This window comes from Chaetura pelagica, unplaced genomic scaffold (genome assembly GCF_000747805.2).
Source record: "Chaetura pelagica isolate M959 unplaced genomic scaffold, ChaPel_1.0 scaffold192, whole genome shotgun sequence".
In the NCBI taxonomy this organism is placed as follows: Eukaryota; Metazoa; Chordata; class Aves; order Apodiformes; family Apodidae; genus Chaetura; species Chaetura pelagica.
In genome coordinates, this window is record NW_009952570.1 from 1,374,659 (window position 1) to 1,386,819 (window position 12,161).

General features: G+C 47.0%; 1 protein-coding gene across 1 annotated transcript in view; it reads right to left on the bottom strand.

Moving 5' to 3' along the window:
- NGEF (neuronal guanine nucleotide exchange factor) overlaps positions 1 to 10,475 on the bottom strand; it is a 19,884-nt gene extending 9,409 nt beyond the window's left edge. The window contains exons 1-6 of the mRNA XM_009993509.1: positions 10,448 to 10,475; positions 9,116 to 9,393; positions 3,786 to 3,946; positions 3,424 to 3,576; positions 1,284 to 1,413; positions 488 to 562 (exon numbers count right to left, since the gene is read on the bottom strand). Of these exons, the coding sequence (XP_009991811.1) occupies positions 488 to 562; positions 1,284 to 1,413; positions 3,424 to 3,576; positions 3,786 to 3,943 (516 nt within the window). The 5' untranslated portion in view covers positions 3,944 to 3,946; positions 9,116 to 9,393; positions 10,448 to 10,475. The remainder of the gene's footprint in view (positions 1 to 487; positions 563 to 1,283; positions 1,414 to 3,423; positions 3,577 to 3,785; positions 3,947 to 9,115; positions 9,394 to 10,447) is intronic.
- Between the last annotated feature and the right edge of the window lie 1,686 nt (positions 10,476 to 12,161).

The window sequence follows — 12,161 nt, forward strand, 5'->3', positions numbered from 1 at the left end:
CAGGAATCAGCACAACTGAACATCTCACCTACCTACCAACTGCAGGGAAGATAGCTAAAAGCAGGCTTGACATCTTCATTAAGAAACTGTTACTTTGGTCAGAGGAAGAGGTGTGTTGTATTGGAGAAAACCTGACACAGCTGTCAAACACTGCCTGTCTCAGCTCATTACATCTCTCAACAGCATCCATCACCTTCAGCTACCTGCAAAAACAAATTGCATCCTTGAAGATCCAAGGGGAAAACCTTCTCTCTGCCCTTTCCTACGGTGGAAACATGCAATCTGCTGTTAGCAAGGGGACTCCTCATCCCTGACTTCCCAGTGCTGCTAGATTGGTCCATCCTTGACAGCAAGAAAGACTTAAAAAAAAGACAGTGACAGGATTCACAGGGACGGCTCCAGGAGTAAATACAGTGTGCAGGTCTTCTCTGAGGAGGAGGGAAACGAGCACAATGGTTTTATCTTCAGTTAGCTCATTCACACTTACTGTTTCCAGTTCTTTATGTGCTTCCAGGGCAGTGGTCTCCCTGTCAGACTTCTCTTCCACTTTCTTCAGAATATTCTGCAGGGGAGGAAAGACTATGTCAACTCTGATCCTAATCTGACAGTACAGAAAGGGCTTTGCTAGCTTTACTTATTCCGGCCATCAGCCTAATTACAGGACAGGTGACAGATCATATTGACTCTCACTTCCCAGTTTCTCTTTTTCATTCATGCCTGTTCCCACCTGACCTAAAAAAAGAACTATTGCAGGCAGGCTCCTATTTGATACAAATAAACAAATAAGTAACACCAGCTAGAGCTGGCACTAACTGCCAGTGCTGCTGGTATCCCAACGGGTAAACCCATTTGGGATGGGGCTGCTTCCTTGTCCCCAGAAGCATGTCCTTCGGCATGTTGCTCAGATGAACTGGCAAAGTAAAGAGGGGAGGTCCAAGCCACCATGATGCTGGGCATTACACATGGAGCATTTCCATGTCCTGCAGATGTTCTCCACAGTGCATCTGTGTGTCAGCATCGTAATGACCAGGCATCTGGATTAATGGCCTGTTGTTACACCTTCTAGCAGCTCCATAAAATTCCTCCCCAACTCTTTTGCTCGGTAAAAGCTACCTGGCAAATTCAACAATAATTTGAGGAAAGCTTCAGAGTGACTGAAATCTCTTTTCCAGTGTTATTGAGAATGTCTGACTCCATATAAATGCTTCATCCAGCTCCAGATCTTGGCTGTCTCTGATCCAGAAGACCTTCATAAGAGAGAGAGAGAGAGAAGAAAACTCTACCTGTACCAGCAGCTTGAGCCGAGTGATCCTTTGAAATGGCAGAATCAGAAAGGAAGAAAACGACAGGCCTTTGCACTTGGGATCCAGCTCCAGCTGAGAGATCACTTCCCGGAAAGCTGGCTTGTCCTGGCTGTGAGGAGAAACAGAGGAGGTGAGAGCTGTGAGTGCTGCCCTGCCTGTGACTCTGGTGTGTGGCTTGTGACCCAAATGCAGCTCAGTCTCAGAGAGAGATAGTGTCTGCCTGGCCTCTCCCAGGAAGAGGTAAGAGGGGACTGAATGCCTCTAGGTGTATTTTGGTTTAAATCTAGAACTATTTATAGTGTTGGGGGAGGGAAAAAATAGACTTTCAATGTACAAGGCATGGTAGTGTTCACATGTGTAGCACATCCAGCTCAGCAGCATACGCTGCGTGCGTAGGTGTGTGTAAATGGGGTTTGTGTCCAAGTAGATGAGTCAGAGGCATAATTATATATTTTTACACAGTTGGAAGTTTGTGACAAGGTGGAATTCACACAGCCATAAAAACAAGACAAGCCGCAGACAGCTTAATCTTGGCTACTCCTGCTTGCTTAGCTGGAGGATGGAGATTGTTGTCTGCTCTGAGAAGAGCAGGGGCCGTGCCCAGGCCTTCGCCGCTGGTGTTGACAGCAGATGAGGGCTCTGCTGGGCCACAGTCACAGCTGCACAGAGCAGCCCCAGCTGCTGTGGGCACAGACAAGGTCTCTTGGCAGCTGCGGGAACCCAGGGAGGGCTTACGCTGCTGGAGTCCTGGCTACCAGCAAGAGCATGGATGAGAAACCATTGCTAACTAGGCAAAACCTGTCTTTACTTTGTGTGACTCACAACGACCCAAGAGCAGCCTTTGTAAGTGCTTTTCCTTGCTTCAGCAGGTGCTTGTGTGACAGTGTGACTCACCATAGCCTCAGCAGAACCGACCTGAGTGTGTCTGAGGAACAGTCAAACGGGTAACAGTGACACTCCTCAGGCTGCCAGGTCAGCCCAGTGCTGCAAAATGCTTGTGCCAGCTCTAGGAGCATGTGGAAGTGACTCTGTGCTTTGGAACTTATTTTATGTTCTCCCACAGACTAAAAGTATTGCTGCTCTCTACACTAGCAGGTAGGAATACCCCCACCTCCAACAGGCCCTTTTCAAGCTCAAGTAATCCAGCCCTTTGCTGCTTCCCTTCTGAGTGTTTAGCTGATGACTCCAGGCAAACTGTTCATATTTGGCAGCAATATTGCTCACCTCTGACTGAAGGAAGCCCTGCAGAACCCTCCTTTTGGAGAGGACATTTGGCTACACTCAACAGAGGCCCCTCAAAGTGTTAGGTTTGGGTTTTGCCTCAAAAAGCTGGAGAGCAGAGAAAGGAAAGGATTAGGGCTTGCTACACCTCCCTGAACCAGCTACTGCTATGGGGAGGAAATATAGCACAGCACGTGCAATGTACTGGCCTGAAAGAATCCAGGACGTTGTAACTAAAGAAAAATTAATTCTCCTGCTCAAAGACAAGCTTGGAGGGCACTCTTTGTTTAGAGCTGGTGTAAGGGAATTCCTACCGGACCAAAAGACTTGCTAAAATTGAAAAATATTTCAAAAATATCTTGGATTATCTCCTCAGGCTTCAGGTAACATCTGTCTGGATAACACCAGGATATGAATAAAAGAGTGTTTTAATTTTTTGTTTCTTTTTAAGATTTATTTTTTTTTTAATTCTGAAAAAAAATTATTTACTCTCAACTTTGGGAAGGTCAAACCCCTTGCTGAGAAGATCGGGAAAATAAGTGGCTGTTCTTGTCACCAGAGATCTGTGTTATATTCTTGGCCTTTCAACCTTGCCTCTACTTGCAATTTAAAAATATGTACATTTCACGAGTGTGTCCTTGTGTGCACCACAAATGTTCCCCACAGTTGGGAAGTGCTGGCTCTGAATTTTCTTGGTATGTTACCTGCATACTCTGTCACTCCACCCTTACTTATAAAGCCTTTTAATTGTGTTTTGTTTTTAAAGGTTCCACGAAAAAGCAGTGACATGGGAAATCCTGCTCTGTACTACCTATCTCACAGGTACATCAACACTGCAGCTAAAGCTGTGGCCTATGGAATTCCACAAAACCATTTAGCATTGAGCACTGGAACTCACAGAAGCTGCTTGTAGGCTCTCTCCTGGTAGGTCTGGTTGGAGACATAGGTGATGTACACAGAGAAGTGGTTGACCGTGTGCTGGTGAACAATATCGCATATGTCCGAGATCACAATATTCTCCTCCACCCGCTGCTCCAGATCCAACAGAAAACTAGAAGAGAAACCCAGAGCTCATATTAATTGTGACCTGTCTGTCCCAGGTAATTTGCAGAAGAAGCCCTTGGGGTTCAAAGCAATGAATGTGTCCACGGGATCTGTGGAAGCAGTGGGTAGCAGAGTGTCCCTAGCCAGACCCTCCATCCCTCTACAGCTACCATGATGCCCCTCAGCTGGGCAAACATTCAGCAGCAGTTGTCTCACCGCTCACTGACAGCCATGACATCCAGGACATTGGAGAAGAGGATGTGTGCCTCAGACTGGTGTAGGATCTTCTTCAGACGTTCGTTCTCCATGAAGTGAGACACCAGCAGATTGAGGCTCTTGTAATAGGAGGCTTCGGAAGTAACCAGCTCAAACATGGCCTGGGGGAGAATCCCAAAGCAGAAAATCAGTAGGTGCCTTCTATTCTATAGAGGGGCACAGGCAGCTGGAATGAGACGGTCTGTGCTGCACATAGCAATGGACATGGCCCTCACCCACCCTGCAGGCCTGGAGCATGGAGAGGTCAGCCCCATGGCATTTGCTGTGTGCTACACAGGACAGTGATGGGAACGGGTAAGATTTGCTCCCTCAGCCATCAGCCCTGGCTCCTTCTGTCTCTCTCCTAAGTTGTCTGACCACAATTCCTGCCATTGACTCTCTCCAGGAGAATTCTCTCTCTTCTTCTCAGTATCTGTAAGTGCTCTGATTTTGTGCAGATGCACAGATAAAAGTATTTCATGGGCTCCTCCCTTTTCTGGTCCAATTCACCAAGACAAGACACAGTAGCCCTCAATTACTACTGTGAACCGTAAGCAATCTCCAAATTCCAGCCCTTGATTTCCCTGTCAAAAGAGAAGTCTCTGGTGCAAAGCCTGGCTTCCTCAGGCCAGGGATGTGGTCTGGGGAAGCAGGAAGACAAATTGATGGTTTGGATCAGAGATAAAGCAAAAGTCAATGAGGTAAGGAGATAAAACCTTCTGCCCACAGCAGGAGCTGCAGGGACAGTCCACTATGACCACACAGACCTCACTTACTCTCCAGCTGTCTTTGTTCAGAGGTTGAAAAAAAAGGTGACTGTTTACACAACTACTGAAGCTGTTAGTTGAAGTAAGATTAATCACAAAGGCTTCAATATGGTGAAAAGTCATTAGATCCTTGATACATCTCTTGATGAAGATGTGTCTTGGACTCCTCTTCCTGGGGCTGACCCATGCTGCCACTACTGAAATAGGACCCTTCTGGTAGCTCAGTGCAATTCTCTCTTGACTGTAAAGCTGCTTCCACCCAGGAGAACCAGCTCCCCTGCTGTGCACAGCTGCTCTGCTGCACCCTGGAGAGGGTGGGAGCAGGCTGAGTGCTCTGGGTGCAAGTCCTGGAGCTCTGCTGCCTCCCAGGAGCTGCAGGGGCCCAGATACAGCCAGGGAGACCCAACGGAGCAGCAGGTATGTGCAGAACTTTTTGTGTTGTGCATATGGAAAAATATCTTCCAAATTGTCTGACTCGTGGCTTGGTTGTTCTTCTCTTTTTAGTTCTTTTTTTCTGGGAGGGGGTTGGTGGCTTTTTTTTTTCTTTTAAAAGAAATTATTTGAAACTCTCCAATTCTGGCCTTTTTCTGGAAATACCTCTATGCATCACTGAAGGACCCCAAATGCAGAGACCTGTCTTATATTCCTTGCCACTTGGTGCAGTCCAAGATCTGGGAGGAAGGCACAGAAAGAATCATAGAATAGAATAGTAGAATCAAATGCTTTGGGTTGGAGGGAACCTATAAAGATCACCTAGTCCAACCCCCCTACAATAAGCAGGGACATCTCCAACTAGACCAGATTGCTTAGAGTCCCATCAAGCCTGACCTTGAAGGGATTGTTACTCAATCCAGAGCTGCTAAAATACCGGTTGATATTACATTTCAGCTCTTAGCAGGGTTGGTAGCCAAGGAAATACTCCCAGTGGGCAGTGAAGTCAGACAGGTGGTCCTTTCCTGCACCAGAGAAGGTCATGCTTGCACAGCCCAGAAGCGGGACAGAACAAAGTGTGTGGGTAGCCATGAATGTTCTTAGTGGGTGTATGTGGAACAGCTGGTGTTTAAGGAAGAAGAGGACGTTGGCTTTTTTGAAGGCAGGATTCCCAATGAGAAAACTGGACGATTATCAGCTTGGCTTCTCTCAACAGCTTCACCAGGACACATGGCGAACCTGAGAGGGAGACTCTCTCTCTGCATGACTGGTTAGGTCCTAATGCACCTTTTACAGCTTTAATTGCATAATTTTATTTGATAAATGAGAGGAGAAGTGGAGATAGATAAAGCTACAAAAAATAATAAGACAGGACATACTGGGACAGCCTGTCCTTCCAGATATCTTGGGGACCACTAGTCATTTTGCACTGCAGCTTTCTAAACCTCCAAGCCAGGATATACTTTTCTACCAGGTCTTCAGCGGCAGGATGGCCCTGGGAGCCAAGATGTACACCTGCCACCCTACCACAGCCTCTAGACCTTCAGGCAACTTGCTTCATCTAGAAGGTTGCTTCCTGATCTGCAGAATCCCCTCTGCCTATGTTGGAATAAATTAATTTGTGTTTGCTTGCTGTTCACCACACTGGGGGCGTGCCAGACCTGCACAGGCATGAGAGTGCATGCCATGTTAAAGAAATAATGAAATCCAGAGTGAAACTATCAGTGAACAGGATTCCCACTTACAGGAATTTCCAGGAATGTATAGAACATCTCCACTGATGGAGACAAGCTTCTGGAAGTGTTCACCACCACATGTGCAAGGCACAAGTTTCTTGAGTCACCAGGGAGATCTAGCTGGTCCTCTGCAGACCCAAGATACTCTGATGCCTTCTCCAAGCAACTCAGACTCCCTTCTGAATGAGAAGTATGAGCTGTGAACTGCCTAAACGTCCAACCATGCAATGGAATTTTGTGATCTCCATGGAATAACTGAACTCTGCTAGCTCTGAGCAGGCACTACAAAAAAGAGCCTGAGCTTCTGGTACCAGAATTGCAAAAATAACTAGGAAAAAAAAATAAATGGAACTAAATGTCAGTTGATGTAATGCTGTCTTCCTGAGTCTACAAATAGTCTGAAAGGATCTCTTGGAAATATGACTGTTGCCAGGCAATGCCAGGGGGCCTGTTGCTGCTGGGGATCTTGGCTCGCAACAACGACCAACACTGTTCCATCAGTCCTCTGGGCCCTTAACTTCATGCCATCTCACAGTCACATAAAAGCTATACTAATAATTTTCATTGCTTATCTTTTGGCAGAGAGACTGAGGAAAAGAGAATAGAAGCCTAAGGAAGAAGGAAATTTAGGAGACCAAAAATTGTCACCAAAGACAAGGTAAGTAAACCTTCCTACTGAGACAAGATGATGCTTTATTGTATAGATTGGAAATACCCGTTCCAATTAGTCCTGCTTTGCACAAGAACCAGCAGGTAAGGAGGAGGAATTCTGGTCTGGTCTATAGGGGACGTTGCTCTGAGCTGATGCCAAGGCACCGGCTGTGATCAGTGCCCAGACCTGGCTGCCTTCACTACGTCAGTCTGACTCCCACCTGCCAGAAGCACAGAGTCCAGCACAAGAGACTTACAAGCTCTTGTAGTCCTAGCACAGCTTTAAAGCTAAAGTGGGTCAGAAAGGTACAATTTTGTCCACAAGACATTTACTCCAGACTTTCTGCTCCCCTGTACTTCAGGTAAATTTCTCCGCTCCTCACTCTTGAAGCTGACTGCTTGATATTCACTTAATCAAGCTCTTGTGTAGAGCTCACACTCCCAGTTCATATCCAACAGGAGTACAGTTCCAGCACTGCAGGAGCTGGGATTGCTTATAGCAAGACTGAACTCCACATCATCTCTTTAACTGCCTCAGTGATTCCTCCAGCCCTCCTTGTTTTCTATCCCTGACTCTCCTCACAAAACTAATTCTCCACTTTACCAACTCAGTGTTCAGCCAATTTCACAGATTTCTGGCTTTGAACAATTTTATAACCTTTTACTGTGCTAATCCTGGAACAAACAGGAAGAAAATTTCAGCTCTGACAAACTCACACGAAGGGAAACCACAGAACTTTGTCAAGGCAGCACTGTCCCACCTCCAACTGCTTTGTTTCTCTTGTTCTTTAAGCAGAGAGATGAAAATTCAGCACACTTCTTGTTGGGGTTTAGCAGCACAGAGATATTTTTTTTTTCCTTAAAGCACAGGTAGTGACTGGAACTCAACAGAAATGGCAGATTTTTAAATCTGTAATGCAAACTTTTAAAGCAAATGTTTCTCTGTAAAAGGCTCTTCATTTTGAAGCAGAAAGAATGTGATGTTTCAGGTGTTGGGCTGCATTTGTAACACCAGCAGTTGGAAGTACCTTGTTTTGCCAAGTAAACAGAACACCTCTAATGGGGAAACAACCAGAGCAGAAGAAAAACAGGGCAATGCAACAAATCCTGTTATCCATCTTCACCTCTGACACACAAATGAGCTGTGCTTGCCAGCCCAAGCTGCCTGTGCACCCCTGGCTGTCAGTGACCCAACTAGTCCATCACACCCTGCGGGGCAGCAGCTGCCCTTGAGGTACAACCTCTGTCAGGACTAGGGTGGCACTGCCTGTGCAGGGCTTGTTGATGCTGGTTGTGCAAATCCAAGTCAGCTCAGGGAGGAACTGCTCACACCTCGAGATGGTTGGCAGCACTCAGGGGACAGCCTGGCGAGCAGGACTGAGCAGACACGGCCACAAAGCCTCCCCGCAGCAGCCCTGAAGTAGCAGGACTGGCAGGAGGGAGCCTCTGGAGGGCCAGTGCTGGTAGCACAACACCCAGCAACGGCACAGGGCTCCACGGGACAACTGCTGGTACAACCGCAGCACTACACGCTGACCAAGCGCTCACGCTCCCCACGATCCAAAATAATGACCAGTCGTAAACTGTTGTGTGACTGATGTTTGCAGTAATCGCAGCAGCTCCCCTGCCTGCTCTGTTCCCTGTTTGCTGCAGTCCTGTGAATGAACAGCTTGTGACCCTTACACAGCCACACCACTGCCCTACATGGCTAAAACTCAAGTATACCTGTCATCATTTTTTACTGTTTTGTACAAGACTCCAAGTAACAACGTAAAAATAAGGAAGTTCAGCAATCTCCATCTCTTTCCATCAATGCCATCATATTTATAGCAGATTACAGTTACTGACTGGATTCTTCTAAGATTTCTGGTGGAAGTTAGCCACTTCAGAAGAGGAAAATCAAAAGCTCTACTGCAATAGCCTCTTCATTGTCCTTCCTTTCCTTTATAAACTGTTCCTAACACTGAATCAGAAAAGGGAGAAGAGATTCTTTTCTGCTACAGAAATGTCCAGCAGCAATAGCATATAGAACACCTGGAGTTTCAAAAAAAGTGAGTGGTGCTAACCAGTGCAACACAGCAGGGCAAGGCTTGTCTGTGACTGCTATGAAGCTTTTAATTTTAAAATCTCGATCATGTGACTTAATTCACTCTCATTCTTTTAAGCAGCAACCCAGTTAAGAAACACTCCACCTTCCCCCCATTACCTCCTGCAGTTTGATCTCATCTGGCTGGAGGATGCTGAGGATCCCACTGCTCTGGATCTCAGGGAGATCCTGCCATAAGTTGAACCTGGAGTTGGAGTTCCTCAGCAAGCTGATTTGTGATGGACCTTTGCTTTCAATTGTACTTGAAGGTTCTGCTTCAGATGGGGTTTCCTCACTGGGTGAACTCTCCTTGGGGTCAGTCTGTGAATCCTGGAGTCTTCTGGTTTCAATCTCCTGGCGTGTAGATTTATCTCGATATTCCTGGTACAAGAGCCCTAGGAGGCAACAGGTTTGAGAGGTTACAGCTGAACAACAGAGCAGAGACATACTGTAGGAAAGGATACTTGTTTTGCAGTTCACCTCAGCAGAGGTGAGAGAGATCCCTTCTGTGCTGAGCTAAAAAGTCAGTGACAGCCTTCCTATTTCAGCCAGAAGTGGAAACTATAAATGGAGGACCATTTCTAAATCTAAAGTGTTGTAAACAATCTGCTCTCACAAAACACTTAGTAAACACAGTCAGATGTATCTGTGATCAATCAGGAGACACAAAATAAGTGGTTTTTAATTTGCCAGGCTTTTACATGTTTCTTTAAAACCTTGATTTTCTCTGCAATATGATGATGTTACAAATCATAGATTGATAGGTATGTGTAAGCGTGTCTGGAAAAGTAATACTGCACACACCAAAACTACAGGAGCAATCTGATGGCTCTGAAAATCTTTTATGGAGGGAACACTAAGTGCTGGTAAGGCATTAGACACCTAAAGCATTGGGATGAGCAGCAGCAGTTACGAGTTTGTTTTGGTACTGACTTTGTGGTTAGTCTTGGACATGCCCCATCCCTGGAAGTGTCCAGGGCCAGGTTGGATGGGGCTCTGAGCAACCTGGTCTAGTGGGAGGTATCCTTGCCCATGGCAGGGGTGTTCTGGTTTGGTGGTTTTTTTGGTAGCAGGGGAAGGGCCCCAGCAGGGGCTCTGGTAAGAAGCTGAGAAGCTGCCCCTGCTCCAAGCCCAGCCAAGGAGCCATCAGAGGGACAATAGATGAACATCTGCCATTAACATATGAAATACCTGGGCAGAGAAGCACTTAGAGGAGAAGAGCTGTGCAGGGGAAGGAGAGGGTGCTGGTGGTTGGTGAGAAAGAAGGGGAAGAAGGTGCCCAAGCAGTTTCCCTGCAGCCCATGGTGAGATGGCAGCTCTGCCCCTGCACGTGTGGAGGAACGTGGGGAACATTCCCTGGGGGTGTCAGGAGAGGTGAACTTGGCCAGTGAGGATTTGCTGCCTGTGGCCTCAGCTGGTGCAGCTGTGGAAGCCCCCAGGCCAGGGGAGGTGCCTGTTCTCAAAGCCCCCATGACTCTGCGGGCAGCGCTGGAGCAGCTCCGGGCTGGTGGGAAGGGCTCCTGGAGGAGAGGCTGGTGGAGGATCTGCCATGGGAGGGACCCGTGGGGAAGCTGTAAGGAATCCTTCTTCCTGAGGAGGAAGAAGCAGCAGGAACCACCTGCCTGTGCAGTGACTCTCAACCCCATCCCCTGTGCCGATGTGGGGAAGGAGGGTGAGAAACCGGGAACAAAGGGATTTGGGCCCGGGAAGAAGGGAGGGGGGGGGTAACATATGCAAGCCCTGCTCTGTGTGTTGTGTGTGTCCTGTGTGTTTGATTAGCGTGAAATTCAATTATTATTTTTTCCCCAAGTTGAGTCTGTTTTTCCTGGGACCTTAACTGGTGAAGATCCCTCCTTGTCCTTTGTCTCAACCCAGGAGCTTTGTCCTCCTCACCCCAGAGTGTGTGTGTGGGGACCTGAGTGAGCAGCCACAGGACCTGTTCTTTGTTGTTGTGTTGGGCCCAAACCACGACATTATTGCCAGGCAAGAGAAAGAGAGACAAAGAACCATAAGTGGGTTGGGACTAGATGAGCTTTAAGGTCCCTTCCAACTCTAACCATTCTGTGATTCTGTGATCCCACCCTGACCTCCTCTTTCCCAGCACCCTGGCCTCCAACTCAGCACCAAATGAGGTCCAGGTTTCTCGGGATCTCAGTCTGGGATTCTGTGTTGCTCAATTTCCTTCTGTTTTCCTACATAGTTTCTTTGATGACTGAAGATACTAAATCAACATGCCAAAGGGTACCTGAATGCCACAGCAGTACAGAAAGGCTGTCAATTCACATTATCTGGCAGTACATCAATCACACAAGGTGTCTTCTGAATTTCAGGTACTAACTTCAGGAGCAGATGGAATTGCACAGAATTTGTCCCCATTCCTGGTTTCAACTGACAGCACAAAAAACGCAGTAATCTTGAAATTCTTCGGCTATCTTTAAAAGATCCTTTCTCCCTCCTAGGGTTTGCTAACTGTCCCATTTCTCCTTCTGAGCCATCTGTAGGACCCAGAGTATTAACTGTTTGAACATAAAATGTAATTTAGAAGATGTGAAAAGAGAGCACGAGCATCTCCTCACATACTCTAAATAAATGGGCACAATTTATATTATCTCCTTTGGTTTATACTTGAATCACAAAGTGTAAGGTGAATGAACAATTAGAAAAGTCCTCAATGTTAAACCCCCCCTACATAATTTGTCTGAATCATCAGGGGTCAGGAGTTTGTCTAGGAAGGGCAGAAATGTAGATGTTGCCTCCTATTGAATCTCTGGACCACTTTTCATGAGGCTCTGCACCAGTTGCTGTTAAAACCGTATCAGCAATGTGCTGGGGGAAGACACAGGCACACAGCAGTGGCACAGGCTGGGAGCCTATCTGTTAGCTCTTTTCCCTGAAAAGCTGTTCAACACCAGACTAAAATAGCAAGAAGGGTAGCTGTGCCTAGGAAACCGTGCAGTCTTCTGTCAGCTTCCTACACCAAAACCAAGGAGAGGAGACTTCCCCTGAAGTTTTGCACACTGATGCTACTTACATAATTTCTCTTTGTATCAACTCGGCTCATACGGCTTTCCTAAGGGAGGGTGCTGAGCGTGGGGTGGGGTGGGAAGGCTCCTTCAGAACGGAGCAGAGAGCCTTCTAAAACAGAGCTGCTTCAGTGGTGCTGGTC